This window comes from Battus philenor, unplaced genomic scaffold (assembly GCF_028537555.1).
Source record: "Battus philenor isolate CCGP_79_NKW_IND1 unplaced genomic scaffold, ilBatPhil1.0.hap1 SCAF_21, whole genome shotgun sequence".
In the NCBI taxonomy this organism is placed as follows: Eukaryota; Metazoa; Arthropoda; class Insecta; order Lepidoptera; family Papilionidae; genus Battus; species Battus philenor.
The window spans coordinates 12,440,121-12,457,986 of NW_027181684.1; the positions used below are offsets into that span (position 1 = coordinate 12,440,121).

General features: G+C 33.5%; 2 protein-coding genes across 2 annotated transcripts in view; one reads left to right on the forward strand and one right to left on the reverse strand.

Moving 5' to 3' along the window:
* The first annotated feature begins 1,803 nt into the window (after nucleotides 1-1,803).
* On the forward strand, nucleotides 1,804-6,845 carry LOC137923388 (uncharacterized). The gene is made up of 2 exons (XM_068766632.1): nucleotides 1,804-1,847; nucleotides 6,103-6,845. The coding sequence occupies exons 1-2, from the start codon at nucleotides 1,830-1,832 to the stop codon at nucleotides 6,580-6,582; spliced, it is 498 nt and encodes a 165-aa protein (XP_068622733.1). The 5' UTR covers nucleotides 1,804-1,829; the 3' UTR covers nucleotides 6,583-6,845.
* Nucleotides 6,846-16,323: 9,478 nt separating this feature from the next.
* Nucleotides 16,324-17,866, reverse strand: part of Chsy (Chondroitin sulfate synthase) — a 95,560-nt gene continuing 94,017 nt past the window's right edge. Inside the window, exon 6 of the mRNA XM_068766456.1 lies at nucleotides 16,324-17,823. Within this exon, the coding sequence (XP_068622557.1) occupies nucleotides 16,616-17,823 (1,208 nt within the window). The 3' untranslated portion in view covers nucleotides 16,324-16,615. The remainder of the gene's footprint in view (nucleotides 17,824-17,866) is intronic.

A 17,866-nucleotide genomic window follows, 5' to 3' on the forward strand; every position in this document is an offset into this window, starting at 1 on the left:
CTCATTCTTCACCTCAATTAATATTACAGCAATGCTAATTTACATTTTAGTTATGTTTACGTCTTTTCTTTATTTTTACAATTGCACTCTTACACTATTTTCTGAAACTAGTTCAATGCCGCTTTATAATAATATTTGATTAATACTACTTGGTTAAATTATCTTGTATTATTGTATGAGGTAGGCTGGGTCTTATTACTACTCACTGTAATATTATACTATAACTAACTGATCCCGCAATCGTTGTTTTGCAAAAAAAAATTGATATTTTAATTTACAAATAAAAAATAAGGGTTGATCGTAGAGGGTCAAAAATTTATGGTTGTATGTATTCTTGTATGCTGTATCATAAAAAAATAAAAACAAAAAATTTCATTAAAAAAATAAAATTTTTTTTTAAGTGTGAACAACCTTTATCACTTAGGGGTATAGAAAATAGATAGTAGCCGATTCTCAAACCTACTGAATACGCATATTAAATTTGGTAAAAATCAGTCGAGCCGTTTCAGAGGAGTTCAAGTTCGAACACCGTGACACGAGAATTTTATATATTAGATATTACACTGCGATCGCCAATCGCAACCTCATAAATGTCTTTGGGGGAGGCCTATTCCGTGCAGTGGGCGTCTATAGGCCAACAGGTAGACCCTCCAATAGGTGGACTTTCGACATAAAGTCGCGAGAAGCCACTGGATCCGGGCAGCGCAAGCGCAGGTCATCCTGGATTTATTTGCACGTCCATCGGCTGAAAGAAAGAAAGAAAGCACGCAGTTACAGATAGATATATCTATATATGTATTAAGTAGTGTATTTACATATTTAACTGTCGGATCGCATCGAAACCCCGCTTGCAAAGCGTGGCTATCACCTTTCTTATGCCTTGCAGCGGGTGTCTATGAGTTGAAACCAGGACTACGACGAGAGAAATCGTTTATAGAAGAATCAAGGACAGTCGTGTGCAAATGATGTATATTTGCAAGCCTGTGGACTGTATAAAGAGATTAAATAAATTCAAATGATGGTGGTAATTTAATAATAATTTTACAAAACTAGATAACGATAAAATAATACGTAACAATACACTGACAGAAAAAAAGAACAAGCAAAAATTCATCGCGTCACAAACTGTCAATGATAAAAATTATAAAAAACAAATAAATATATAAAGAGGTTTTATATGCCCCAGTCAGTCGCCTATGTCTATTTTAAAAATCCATGGTTTTTTACATAGTTAATTGTGCAAATATCTACATTCATTATGTACGCATTAAAACTATTTTGTATTTCGAATAATATTACAATAAATGTTAAATTACTTATTATATTTATTTTAATTGATTATTCATATTTGAAACATAACAACGTGTGTCAATTAAAAAATGCATGCGACAATTATTTTAAATCGTCTTTATATTATTACTGGAATTTAAAAAGAGAACATTACACATTTTTTTTAAATTTAGATGCTGAAGACGTGCATTCAAAGACATATTTTCAGAAGTTTCTTATAAAAATTAAACACAAAAAATAGTATACATTTTACAGTTAAATGTATTCCGTGGGCATCAAGGTCCATGGAGCACGAGCCGACCAGGTCACCCGAGAGCTCCAACCTTCGATCGATGGCCGAAAAGCGTAAAAATAATTCGCGTGACGCCCTCAAATTAGATAAATTCCTATGCGATAGTAGCATCTCCCTTGCTTACACAACCGAATCTATCCTTTCTCCGCCCCACCGCGGCGATCGTACCGCTATATAGCCGTACGCTACACTGTGGGCTCCATCACACTAGTTCGCTCCGAACCCCGGTGACCCATCGCTAAACAACATGAGAACCTTCGTAGCGGTAAGTGTCAAGTGCATAACAGTGTGACAAGTGACAAGTGCTGTGTTCAGAAATCGACGAGTGCATCGCGGACCTGTGACTACCGAGTGTACATTTTTAAAAAAAAAATTATCGATAAGGATCTGCATGCACTGGATCGATTTCCGAACGTTCGCAACTATAATTTATATAACCAGTAATTTATTACTAAAAATTAAGATTTACACAATGAAGCCCTGTTCTACGATGCTGTAAAAGCAATAAAAGCTAACAGCATCGAACATAGAGTCCCATCCAAACATTAAAAAAAATGAAAAACGCTATCTAATTTATATAAATCAAATTATTTATCATTATATCAAAAATAATGCTTATATAATTTATATTTGAAATAAACCGCGTGGTCCGACATCACAATAATTAATTTCATAGCTTCGCGGTTTGACAATGACGTGAAAAAGCGCGCGAAATTACGCATTGTTTTACTAAAAAGAAACAAAAACGTTAAATACGTCATTAATTTGTTTGTACAAATTTAATCTACACATTAAGTCTTTTTACGATTTTAATTGTAATTATAAGATGTTAATGTTTCTAAATTTGAGTTAGGGCATTTTTTTTAATTAATATATTTTTGCTAAAACAATTTATAGTCTGTGTATAAAAAATTACCGCCAAAATTAATCTTAGATGTTTGTACACGCTTAAAAATCGTAATTAAACGTAATAATTTATATAGTTAAATATATTTGTTAAGACAATCATTTTTAAAACATATTTTCGCGGCTAAAAAGGTCGAAAGTCCATAAGAGATTGTTTAATTTCGTCCAGAAGTATTTAACGTGACAAGAGGGGAAAGCATTCGCCGTCCTAACAGCAGAGGCATCATGCGATAGCAATCGCGTTTTACAATTACTCGGATTGTGTAATGCTTAGTTTTCCCTTCGCTGAGTTGTGAAATATTAAAAGGCTAGCTTGTACGGGTCGGGGGTCGAGTGGGTGAACCGGCATATTGGCGCCACACTGTCCCGGCATACATTCAAATGATCGTATATACAGAAAACTTTAGGACTTTACGCTTAAATGCATTTTGTTGCTTATGATCTACATACAGTTTTTACGTCATTTTTCTTTTTTTTAATCTGCGTGTCTATTACCAAAGGCATATTGATAGCCATAGACAAGAAAAAAATAAACTTTTTTAATGCGTTAGAGTATTAAAATATTTATTTATGGCATATTTCTGGATTTTGTCATAAATAATTGATGCCTTTAAATTCTAATAGTCAATTTAGGTTAGTAACGTAATTAAAAATACGCACATATGCAGTTTACCTGAGTTTACTAATAAGTGCGTAGAATTCGAGACCTGAATTCGCTAATTCAACCGTCACCTAAATAGTTAGGCCACTCATCGATGCGGTGACATCAAACAGACCCAACTAATCGCTATTCGCATTCGTACTCGTGTGGTAATCGATAACGAAGATGCATATCGATTCTAAGCACGCCGCCGCGTGTATTGAATCGATTCACCGATTACGAATTTAATATGTGACAACATCGAATTTTTTTGGAATTTTCCAAACCCTTTAATGTCATTTTCAAATTAATAAAATACAACTTGATTAAATTAGATAATTAAAACATAGATATTACTTTAAAACAATTTTTTATTGATGTATAAACAGTTTTCAGTTGTCATAAACAATAAACTAATGGCCGTGTCAGTTGCAGACAATAAATCTCACATTCAGCGCAACATAACACATCAGCGGCTTCTGTAGGCATACACGTAGGTCGTAAAACTTTAAGTATCCTCATATTTACCGAGCGAGTGCAACAATATCTTTTGCATTCAATCGGATAGTCCTGACGAAATCAGGACAGTTCCTGTTAAATTAGAAACGTGCATATACCGTTTATATTTACTTTTCAAATTCAATACATTTTTGTACAAACGACAATTTTAAAAACAGATTAATGTTCTAGTAAAATTTTTTTATAACCAAAATTAAAACGGGTTCGAATTTAAAAAGAATGACGTCATTCCTTTATTCAAATATTTTCGTGTCGACTTTCGTTTTTGCATTACTTACATTAAAAATTTATTATAATATATTCAAATCGCTGCAATCTGACTTACGGATTATATGACATTATATGCAAATGCGCCACGTCTCGAATAAAAGCTTGCGTAGGTATTTCCATTATCAAGACGGAAGCCATTTTGTGATATAACAAGAACATCCAACATAGTTTTTCGAAACCGTTCATTTATATTCTACACAAAAATATTTTTTACCTATTTATTGTACTCGTATTGTTTGATTAAGTTTATACATTCCAAAGGTATAAAGCTAGTTCATTTTAAATCTTGCTAATTATTATTAACGCAGATTAAAAATTATATTTACAGTTTAAAAATGGAACCAAATTTAAAAAAAAGATATGTATGACATTCTTCTCGACGGATTTAAAAAAAAACGAACAATATGGCGACGAAGTTAATGATTCTGACAAATAAAGATGGCGGCTGACGGTGAATAGCAAACGGTTTATGTAACAGAACTAGATTCCCCTTTGACCCGCTCCAAGCAACTTTCACATCATAAGAGTTTTAATTAACAAAAGAATTGACTTTAGTTATTCACTTAGAATGAATCGGTAATTATTTATCCACATTCCGTTATTTTATCAATTCGTTTTTTTTGCATATTAACCAAATTATGTATGTCAAAATCTACTTTCTAAATCCTGTTTTATAGATTAAAATTTAGATAACTAGCACAATCTTCTAGTTATATGTATATTTAAAAATAATATGATATTTAGTTGGGTTCTTAAAAACCGAAAACCGTTATCTAGAAAGATCTATAAAAAATTTTACCGCCATAGCTATATACGTGCCATAAACGAAAAGAAAGTGAAGATATACAGATAAATTTTAGAAAACTACAACCTCATGTTATCACTTGACCTGAAACGCGGCGAGAGAAGCAAAAATAAAACACATTTCACTTCGAATTAACTCGAATAACATGAACATAACAGTTAGGATATAATCTGAACTGTCAATATGAACGTGGACAAATATAATTAATAAATTATAAGCGAAAAGGCTATTTTAGTTTGTTAAGTAATTTATTCTTTATAATATTTACACGAAATTTTTTATTATATTCAGTCGATATTTTTTTATATTGTTATTAAAAAAATTTCGGTTAACTTTTTTTATTAATATGTATATGGCACACGTAACAGATTACATTAACCAAAGTTTTTTTTTTATAAAAATTTTGAATTTAGAATGCATCTCTAGTATATTATTTTGTATGTTATACAATAATATGAAGATAGATAATTGAAATATATTTTAATAAGTATTTTAAAAAGCACTAGGATTCAGGTTTAATATGTAAGATTATATATTATAATCTATAGTAAAGATATTCAAGCCTAAATTCTTTGGAAAGGATTTTAAAAAGATGTAATGTTTAAGAAATATCTAGCAGGAAGATCTTAGGATTGCGAAAAGCATAGCTAGTATTGATGACTTTATGTTAAACAGATTGCAAAGCGAAGATCTCTAATTCACACAGACATTGTTCGCGTGTTTTAAAAAAGCCATTAGAAATTCTCTTTGAATAATATGCACTTCCGATTACATTCGAATTCCGACAATCGCTGTCACTTTTGTTTGGTTTTTGTTTAAATAAAGGAAGTGACATATTTGGGCGTGTTAGAATGAGATAGGTGATATGTGGATTCTGATTATGTGATGTCTGAGAAAGTCAAGTTGTTCTCAAATCAGATGATTAGACACTTAAAGTTTGTGTTTCTGAGTGACAAAAAATATTACTATAAAGTTGACACAATGAATAAATGGCATTGTTAATTTAGTCGGATGATTCAGGTCGCTTTCATCACGTTTTATTGGAGGCCTATGTCCAACAATAGATGGACATAAGCCTTATGGCTGCATTGATGATGATGATAAGGTTAAATGCAGTACTAATTAACGTTTAAAAAAGAAACTGGGAATTAAATAGTTTTGAAAAATCGCGGTTTTATGTGTAAAATGTTAAATTATATCGTTAAATAAATCTAATTATAGTATTTAGTTGTTCAAAACGTGAGGAGCTTGATTTGATGACTCGTTTACATGTTTGATATTATAATGTATGCATCAAACATTCTAAAGTGCGTTTGCCAACTTGAATAAAGTTATTTCGAGTGTGAATTTGAAAATAAAATGAAATTTTTTTTGGAACAGTGCATAGCCCTTGCGTTGGTGGCCTGCGCCCGTGCAGAGCCTCCATCTGGATACAGCTACAACCGTCCCTCTGGAGGTCATGGTGGCGGCTTCAGCGGTGGCTTCAGTGGCGGCCTGAGCGGCGGCGGCGCCCTCCGCGCCGTGTCCTCTGGCTACCAGACATCCGAAGGCCAGCAAGTCGACTCCCAACTCCTGGAGCAAGTGCGCCAGATCCTCCTTAAAGAGGAAGCGTCGTCCGGCTCCGGTTTCGGCGGCGGTCACAGTGGCGGTATCTCCTCATCATACGGAGCTCCTTCATCATCTTACGGAGTGCCATCTACCTCCTACGGTGTACCAAGTGGTGGACGCGTTGTTGGCATCAGCCTTGAAGACATCCGCCAGGCTATCCAGGTTGCGCAGTACGAACAGTCCGGAGGCTCCGGAGGATACCCATCGTCGTCGTACGGTGCACCTTCAGGTAGCTACGGCGCGCCTTACTAAAAATCTGACGCGACCGGCGTCCTGTATCTATCCTGGTAACGCCATCTATCGCCTGGATAGTGAAACGCCTGCTCGGTAGGCAGCGCCCACGCAGGACTATGCGCGCTCACGGGTTTCCTGACCAACGGCGAGCCAGTCGCGACCACCGCGAAGTGGCTCGCCGTTGCTCTCGACTCTATTGTTTTTGTATAAAGTTTATCGTTAACATTAGCCTAATTTATGTTTAAGTTTTTTTTACAAAAAAATATAAAACAAAATAAATACATTTCGACACCGTACACGATTTGTTTTTCTTACCGAATCACTTACGTAACTGGTTACAATATATTCAACTATAAAAGGTCACAGTATAACCTTATCGGCGTTCAATATGGCCCTTCTCCGACCGTCCGAGCGTGGGAACTGGTCGATGAACCGCTTCTTCCTGCTCCCGACCACTCGACATAAAACAATCAACGTTCAACACAAATTGCGACTAAAACTATTATTTTTAAACACCTTCACAACATCAAGCAGTTCAACTAATTGTTAATATGACATTTTTCAACATCATCAACATTTTTATTGCCCCCGCTATTGGGGACCTTTCGTTCTACCCCCTATTTTATTGGGAACAGGATTATTTTAGGGGCAATATTTATTCATTTCTCTTTTTATTTTACAGTTTCTTTTCTCTTCTTTCGCTCTTTAACATTTGCTCTATTACATATTTCATTTATATTTATTCCTTTTATTCGTCACTTCAATCTATGCCTATTTTATTGTTACAATGTATAACAATTTTACTATTATTTTTATATATACATATCTACAGTTTTATCTTTAGTTTCTTTAATTTAGTATTTTAATTAGATTTGTTTATCATGATTATCATATTAGAGCATAAACCTCACTCAAAAGTAAATATAAATGAAGAAATTGATTACCCCGCTCCGAAATATACCGTATCTTGCAAGGCCCTTCGACATAAACCACTTTATATAACATACCTAACACACCAACCAACTGTACACAAAATAGTTTTAATATACGTGCGAAAATTTACTTTTTTGTATATGTGAAATTTGTAGAAAAGCATTTTGGTTCTTCTACTTCTTTTTTTCAACTGACAGACGCCTACTGCATGGGTTTTTGCAATTTAACTATGTCATGGGTTTATATAGTGGAGAATCTACCCACGTCGTGTCTACAGGTACATCCTGGTATATAGGTATACGGTTCTTTAGGCCATCATACCATACTGCCACTGCAGATAAGTAATTTTTAAACCTATATCGGAGACGTTAGTTTTTACGTTGATCTCCTCATTTGTGATTAGACCTGGTTCGAAGTGAAAGTCCAAACAAAGCTAGCCATTGCTCTCTGTGTGACCACGAGTGACCACTTCTTAAAGGGCCCACTATAAGCGACCACGTCTTGGATCCGTAAGTTATCAACGATAACACACTGGTCAATCAACTTCGTTCTTAAGCATTTATGTATATATATGTACCTGTTAAAAAGACATAATGATGATATAACAAAAAAAATGGATTTTAAAAATTCGTATTATAACATATATTAAAATTAATTATAGTTTAGTATCTGTTTCTGTAAACTTTAAACTGCTGAAAGTTATTGAATTATCGCGATCGAAAATAAAGATACAAATTGATGTTACATATTTTAGAGTGATTACTTTATACGGAATGATTTAAAATAGGTGTAAAGGCTTTTGGTCTTCATGAGCTACACATTCATTCATTTAAAGTTTCTATACGTATATCTGGGTGGTACAGCCAAAGCCTATTTAACTGTATTTATACGTTATCACAATATAAAAGTTATTAGAAATCGAACTCTGGACAGTGGGCCACTGATCCACCGGGTCGGCAGCCGCAGCCCGCGTCGTATCATTTCCTTAATCATCGTGTTCGAATGCAAATGAATAGTTCTTTGATGAAACATTTTCATTCTCTCACCTAATTGTCGGGCCACGAAACCAACGTATTGCGTAATCAATTCGAAAATATTTAACTTCAAAATTGTTGAATTTTATTGGAAAGTTACGTCACGTGCTTTACCTCGTGGATAAAATATTTATAATTGAATAATCAAATTTACTAATCTATTGCATAGTGCATTTATTTCTTTTTTCTTCCGTAAGCGGTTGACATTTAACGTCACAAAATTTTGTTTATCAGTATGAATCACACTAACACTTTTATCTCATTCACATTTACAGATTTCGCGCACAAAATGGAAGGCCCTTAGCCTAAACCTTTAGAGTTTTACGTAACTTAGCTCGAAACAATAATAATAACACCAACGATACAATCTCCTTCGACTTATCATGATGAGAAAGGTCGCTGGTAAAAGGAAGGTTGGTAGGAGAAAGAAGTCGTGGCTTCTTAACATTAGAGAGTGGACCGGAATCGCCAGCGCTGCTGAGCTATTACGCAGAACCAAAAATAAGGAAGAGAGCAGGAAGCTGATAGCCAACCTCCACTAGTTGGAGAGACACTTCAAGAAGAAGAATTCCTCGGGAGCCCCGGCCCGAGTCGTTATGACGCGTGCGATTTTCGGATTAAGAGACCTCCGAACTCATAAATCGCTTAAAAGACCGGGGGTCGACTGTAGTTAACAACCAAAAAACTTTTATGCCTTTTCTTGATAATGTATCTGTAGAAATACATCAGAATTAAAAAAAAATAGTGGCATCAATTTTGAACGCAAAGTCATAAGAAGAAAGGCCGTAATTAATACCATAGAGTAAGCTTTACCTACTTATAAAATAACTTGTTGGAATATGAAAATACTTTCTTGTTACGACAGCAAAGTTAACCCTTTTCTTGATAATGTATCTGTAGAAATACATCAGAATAAAAAAAAATTGTGGCATCAATTTTGAACGCAAAGTCATAAGAAGAAAGGCCGTAATTAATACCATAGAGTAAGCTTTACCTACTTATAAAATAACTTGTTGGAATATGAAAATACTTTCTTGTTACGACAGCAAAGTTAACCCTTTTCTTGATAATGTATCTGTAGAAATACATCAGAATAAAAAAAAATTGTGGCATCAATTTTGAACGCAAAGTCATAAGAAGAAAGGCCGTAATTAATACCATAGAGTAAGCTTTACCTACTTATAAAATAACTTGTTGGAATATGAAAATACTTTCTTGTTACGACAGCAAAGTTAACCCTTTTCTTGATAATGTATCTGTAGAAATACATCAGAATAAAAAAAAATAGTGGCATCAATTTTGAACGCAAAGTCATAAGAAGAAAGGCCGTAATTAATACCATAGAGTAAGCTTTACCTACTTATAAAATAACTTGTTGGAATATGAAAATACTTTCTTGTTACGACAGCAAAGTTAACCCTTTTCTTGATAATGTATCTGTAGAAATACATCAGAATAAAAAAAAATTGTGGCATCAATTTTACACGCAAAGTAATCATTTGTATGTGAATGTTTACGCAATTTCTTAATTTTCAAACGCTTGTTCAGTTTTTTCTGTTGGCATCCTTGGGTCTTAAAAGTCAAGTGGTATTAATATTAATGTAATATTTTTAAAAAATCTGCCAATTTAAGGGTTAACCAACCTCTGCGACAGTCGTTTGCCGCCAACCATCATTAATTTTTAGTAAAAACCATAATTCACTTAAACGACATCTCTTCTGCAATTTTAGCTGCAATGCTGAATTAAGAAAAACTGACATTGCTCTCTGGATTTTAGACTTATTATAAGGTCCGTCGTAAGTGACCACGTTTCAGATCCGTATGTACCAGTAACAGACATTGGTCAAAGATCTACGTCTTCAAACATTGAGGTATTTTGGACGAGAAGATGTTTCAGAGCTTCCTGGATTGCTTATTGCTAAATATTAATCCATTTTTATTATTTTGTTTACTGACTTATTCATAATATTCATGTCCTGTTTGTGTCTTAAATTATTTACTAATATTACTATCTATATGTACAATGTGTGCGGGACTTCAATTTATAACAAACATGTGGAATTTTGGTACACTAATTGTCTCTGTTTCTTATTTTTTTTACATTTATAATACTTATTCTAGGGAAAGATGGGAGTGTAAAGGAGCTGGAGGTGAGGATAGAAAGTGGAACCATCGCCTCTGTAATGGAAAATAAAGATTGCCGCAACAATATTTTTAAAATAGTGTCATAAAACAATAAAGAAAGAAATAGATTAAAAGCCAAAAAATAAAAACTAAAACTTAAATATAAGATTGAGTAACAAAATATTTGTAAAATAAGAAACAATATTAATAGAAACAAGGACTGAAGAATTGTGAATGAAATGAAAGAGTATACAAGAAGATGTAAAGAATGAAAGAAGATATGGTAAAAGAACTTCGGAAGAACGTCAGAAGAGAACGCTAATAAAAATTATTTGAAACAAAATTCCCTGTCATAGATTTAAGAAGTGAAACCAAAATAAAAAAAAAACACTTGTTATATATATCTTTGGTTGTATGTGTGTCATTTATAATACAAATCGATGTCATTTGGCACTATGTTAAATCAAACTTCTTTCTCTATTACATAATAAATTAATTTCAAGTTTTATTTATATTTACTTAAATTACACCTTCATTTTTATCCATCATCATTCCGATCATAGCCTGCACTATTTTACATTGTTTCTGTTGAAGTTCTTTTTGCAAGCCCGAAGGCTTTTACAGCTTTATCTGTACTTCGCAGAACGGAAGTGTCCATGAACTTTTCAAAAAATTTACTACAGCACTCGGTATTCCAGTAAATGTGTGTAGTGTAGTGTTGTGTGTAGCTTGGGACGCCAGCATGTAGCACTCGGCAATCCGAGGGAGGATCCATATCCTCCCATGGATCACACGCTAATCGCAATTTAAGGAGCATAAGTCCTCCCTCAATACGGATCGTAGACTCTGTGATTACACCAATGTATACTGTACTGCTGTTTCAAGGTTGAATTAAATACCCAATTATATTATACCAAATTAAATACCCTTTGACCACAAGAGAGGATCTCAGGTAACGCGCAGAACTTATATAATAGTAAATTTATCGATGAATTTATTTATTTACAACTTGTAATAGCAGACTAAATGTCTTACTTAATAACTTAATTAGTTCAAACAATTTATTCGGAACAAATGCGCTTCTGTTATAACGCTACTCTAGTGGCCACATAAGCTGACCCCGATGGAGAGCGACCGCTGTTGGTGTAACCATCTCATTGCTGACCACGCAGGGCTGTCACCTGCTCGAGTTATACTTTATATATATATATTATATACAACATGGAACATACCATAACCGCCACGTTAGTAGTAGTAATATACAAAGTGTGATATTAGATTGAACCTCGTGTGGGAATCGAACCCGCGGTCTACGGTCTCAAAGCTCAGTTCTCTACCACTGAACTACCCCTACTAAAACTAGCGTAATTGTTGAAAGTACGTTGAACGTACACCTGCAAAATGGACAGTACAAGAAGGTCATTACAGAAGACGCTAGATGAGCGCTTCTTCCATTCGATCTTATTGTAAACCTATCGGGGAGGCCTATATATATCCATGGACGTACCACGGCTGATGAGGATGCGGTACTGAGAGTATTTTACTAATAATATATAAACTGTTGTTATCCTCCTATAGTCCGTCTGTTGAAGAACTGGAATCCTTTGTTTTATTCCTGTAACTAAAATATTACCAAGATTAGTAACCGTTTACTTTATTTTGAATTTTATAACCTACGCGTTAAGGTGTATTTTGTAATAAACACACCCGATAGGGTTAAAGTTTACTAAGTAAATGATTTCGCCAACCCTAGAGTGTATCTCGGACGGAGCATTACATAAAGTTACATCACACGGCGGCGCACACAGACAATGGCGTGCCTCCCGCCCTTCCCGGACCGCAATGTATGATGCGCGGTGTCGAAATCACTAATTGTCTATCGCAAAGTCCGTGCGAAAGTTTATTTAATTGTTGCCTTAATGCCTTGCGCGCGAGCAACAAGCAGATTATTGCGAAAAACATAATGATTCAAAAATAAGTAAAATGGAGATGGATTTCATCACCGAAACTCATATGATCAACCGAAACCGCTCGTTCATAAGGAAAGCGCAGCAAGGTAAAAATCGAGGATAATAGAGCATTGGTACCGCCGTGAACGTTGTATATACTCCCCTAGTCTCGCGCGTACACCTCAGGAGCGGTACAGCACTTTTGGTAGCACTATAGTAAATGTGTTGCTTTCGTTTAGAACCATAGCAATTAAATTAAGACACTTTAGATATGTCAACCTATCAATTACTCAAGTATCAATCATTAAATGTGTATTGAAACCAATCAAGCCGGTCAAAAGTCACTTCCTCAAAATTCACCACGATGACAGGTCATTCACTGTCAAAATGTCGCTGTGAGAACACACAATTATCGTTATTTAGCATATGCATTGCATTCGTGCATTTATTTTGACTATTTTTCAAAATGCATTAAACAAAAAGATCTCTTTTGTACATCAAGGGAGACAGAAAAACCTAATTTCATAGTCACATAAATCAAAACAAGCATTTCTTTAACTACATTCCACAATAAATATAAAATTTTTATTCAAAATTTTATAGTAGAAGAAATAACAAATAGTAATATGTATTATATTACGAATATACAGTGATGATCAGATAAGTGATAAAAAAACTTAATCTTTGTCACATATTTCTAACCAGCATGTATAGTTATCAATCTGAAATATTAATTTAACTTTTCTATTACACAAAATCAGGACGGGCCGAAAAATAAATGTTGAAATTCTTTTTCCTATATTTATCACTACGTCATATATAATCCTAAAACCATTGCTTAGGGGTAAGCAAATGCAAATGAGCTATATATTCACAATTTTAAAGCTTCTATATCTGTAATCATTCATCCTGTACATTACTCATTTTCGTTATTAAAAACGTGATGTCTTTCAAAAAAGTCTAAAGGATATAAATAAAACAAAACGTAAGTGAAAAATATATATATTTCCATACTATTTCATTCAATTTCATCACTTTCGTATCACAATAACTAATATTAATTTAAAATATTAAAAAAAATGGGAACAGTATTATATTGACACGGAAAAATATTCACCGCTCCGATATTTACCTACTTAGCACTAAAATATTGGCACTTAATGAGCACGATATAACATTTACAGCGTCAAATTTACATTTAAAATACTTAAGATAATACATAAATTCACAATGGCGGTCAATCAGCACCATATCCGTAATATTTTATTTTTTATTGTATAGTTTTGATAGAGATTATAATCTGTTACTGACTGGTTTCTTTAATATATTTCTGGCCATCAAAAACTTTATCTACGAAAAACAAATTGACAGGCAATAACCTCAAAAATTCAAAAAATATTACATATCAAATAGCAAATAAGTTAAAGTGACGAAATTATTTATTAAAAATTCTAGACAGCGCCAGCTTGTCATGGTTTATTCACAATAATCATTAAATTTCATGTAATTTTAACTAAATTCGTCCCTTAACGTCATTGCACAGATAAAATATAAGTTATTACTGATATCATTTTGCGTGGTTGTTGATGCAGCTTTTTTGAGAAATTTCAGAAAGGTGCAGCAAAGTGTGCAGAAAATATAACCAAACTTCAAAGGGAAAAGACTTATTAATGTATGTAATAAATCCCAAGAATTTATTTCGTACTATGTGGTTAAGTTATCAGATTTAGGACTTTAAAAGGACATCCTATTTGGAAGACTGAACATTGGATAACATAGCCTGGAATATCTTTGGTCTATTCCAACCGCTGAAATCTACTCGCTAATATTTACATAAAAACACGCGATAAGCGAATATGGTCCATTTGTGTTTACTATAGTTCATACATTATTTTTGACAATTCAAATATTTATGTCATTATTATGACATATCTCAAAAAATGCATAATTATTTTAAATCTGTGAATAACAATTTTTACCGCGCTTTTTTATAACCTCAATTTATTGAAGAAATTATTTAATAATAACTTTATACAATAGAATAATAAAAATAAAACGCTAATTATTAATATTATGCTTTACACATCACAACATTAACATAACATATTGAATACATCTTAACATTGGAAACATGACGAAAGGAATGATAGGATAATAAGTATAAAAGTAACTAAAAATCACCTTAAGTTACACAAATACAAAAGTGAAGAAAGATATATAAATTAAAGTAAAAAGATTGGAAAAAACTCACAAGTTAAGCCTTCGTTTTCAAATAATTACGTAGTTCATGGGATGTCATTTAATATTTCCACAAATTACTGAGCAATTAATGTAGTTTTAAATAATTATTACAAAAATCAATGAATTAAGTTTTAGTAAATTGGAATATTTTGTAATATTACTGGTAACATGCAACACAAAAGAGCCAAAATTTTAAACACGATATTTTGTGCGTCCCACATTAGAATAAGAATAATCTAAAATAAGGAAATCTTACAGATTTACTGCATTAAATTTCCAAAGTTTGATTTATGTTAATGCATTATCCGTTCATATATATAAATAGCTCTTTAGGAGCTGAACATAAGTAATTATGGCCATATACTTTTAATATTTCAATGAAAAATCTGTCATCTTAATTTCACAACCTTTTGTGTTTTGAGTATTGTTGTTTATTCGCCATTTATGGATCAATATTAATAACTTTACATGCAGACACATTATAAAAGAGTACATTTATAATTTGTAATTGATAATATGGAAATGAAATGTAAAATATTTTTTATTAATTATCTGTTTAATTTTACATATGTCAAATAAATATAAACACAGATAATATTCAAAATGGCGTACGTTGACGAAGATATAAAAAAAATGAATTGGTAACTCTTACAACGTTTATAAATCTCGCTATGTAACGTTAATTTTTTATATTTTGGATTAATTTAAATCGAAGATACAATATATGTTTTAATCTTATAACCTATAAAGAATATTAAACATACAAAAAGTTCCAGTAATAAACAATGCTGTGTATTTATAATTACGCATTTTAATATTTTTCGATTAATATTATTCTATATTCTTCTATTATAATATTCACATTAAGCCAAACTTTTAAAAATCATTTTAGTCCAACGTGAATAGAAATATTGGAGGTACAAAAAATGATTTTTTTTATTTAAAATATTACACAAATATGAAATCTCAAAACAGATATTAATTTATTTACTTTATATTAAAGTGAATGTATGTTAATATTTATTTTAGGGAGACATGGTGAATTGACAGGATTATACCGTGTTTTTAGTACGATAAAAGTCGTATAGGAACGTTAAAAGTCCATCACGTGAAATGCACTGTATACTAGGAACATTTGTTACATTTAAAAATATTCATATCATCTAACTATTTATAAACGCATCCAAAAATATGGAACACATCCACAAACTGTTAAAATTCATTACATAGATGACATAAGTCAATAATTGAAAAATCAAGCTCGATACTGTATAACATAACAATTACACTAATGCACAGATTCAGAAGCAACAATGTGACTTAACTGAAAATATTAATTTTCTATCAGAGACATCTATCGATCAAATATTATAAAAGACCAGTGAATAAAACTTTGAGGAAATCAAAGGTTAAAATACCTTTAACAACCTTTAAAAAACTTTTAACTTAAAAATTGCAGTAATTATTTTAATGGACTTTAGATTATGTATCAATGCATTTAAAATAACCGGTTTTACAATACTTTTTGCTGCGCACCGTACACAAATATGTTTTGTTTATAGCGCCATCTATTGTTGATTTCATCAAACAGACAATAATTCGTACAAACACGCATATAGAATGACCTTAATACAATTTAAAATTGTTCAAGACCAGTTTAAAACAATTCCATTATGAATTAGAATATTTTTACATAAGTGAGAATATTTATTGTCTGTCATTTAAGTTCATAGTCTGTGAAAAGAACTATAGCACCGAGGTGACCCTGTATTAGCTGGCGCCTTTGTCTTTTGCATCCTTATTATCGCCATCATTTGGACTTTGTTCTTGGTTTGCGGACTCAAACTCCTGCGGCCATAGCACTTCGGGATGGTTAAGCATGTAATACGCCATGTGCTTGTCGCTACCGTACGTGGAGGCCTTAGTACCAAGGCACATGAGGAACTGGCTTTTCTCCAGGTTTTTATCGCATTCTACTGAATGGAACTTATGTACGAGGGTGTCGTCCGCAGTACGATAGACTGTCAGGTTCGACTTAATCAAGGTCTCGAAGAGCTGGACATCCTCCATTCCCCATCCCTTGATGTTCAAGTCGAAGCCTCCGACCCTCATGAAGTCACACTTATATATACCAAGTATACCAAAGCCATACTGTCTGAAATATCCATTATCATCGTTAATTTCCCTACTGTATTTTAAATTTGCCAACTCCCTTTCTGACTTTGGTTCCTCGTCCGCCTCTTCCACGAACTTGCCGATGTCATCATCAGCGACCAGCACTTCATCTTTAAACTTATTGTAGTCTTCACCATTCACCACATCCGGATTGAACTCGCTGAAAACGATGGGAAAGTAAACCTGATTGTACTTGATCGTGTTTATCCTGATCCTCCTCAGCGATATGTGGTTGAACATCATGTCCACGTCGATAAAGAAGACCAGATCATCGTCATTACAAGCCTTTAGACCCTCTGTTAAGGCTGCACCTCTGGAGAACGTAGTGGATCCCATCTGTATTATCCTCATGTCCTTTCCGTATAGATCGCTGTAGTATTTCACCAGAGATTGCGTGTTCACGTAATCTAAAGGATTGTTGCTGTCAAGATATAGAACTATAATCAGGGACACGGCTTGGTCGGTCTTCAAGATGATCTCCTCGTAGTTCTTCATGAATCTGCCGAAGGTTTCCTGGCGTCCGGATAGCGGCATTACGAAGTTTATCCTTCTGTCGTACAGAGGATATTCGTATTCCTCGTCATTCCACTGCAGGACCTTGGGCAGGTTGTTCTGGATCTTCATGAGTCCGCTCTCGAAGGCGCCGCGGACGTTCAGCTTGCCGAAGTCTAGGAAGCTGGCCTGCTGTTGACTGGACTCGTCGAAGTCCTCGTAGTCGTTGCCAGCTCCCTCGATCTTCTCTAATATGGCAGGATCTTCGAAAGGTGGTGGCTCTCCAATTGGTAACTCTCTTATCTCTGTTCCTGTAACATTTTAGAATAAGAACGATAAATATACGACTCCATA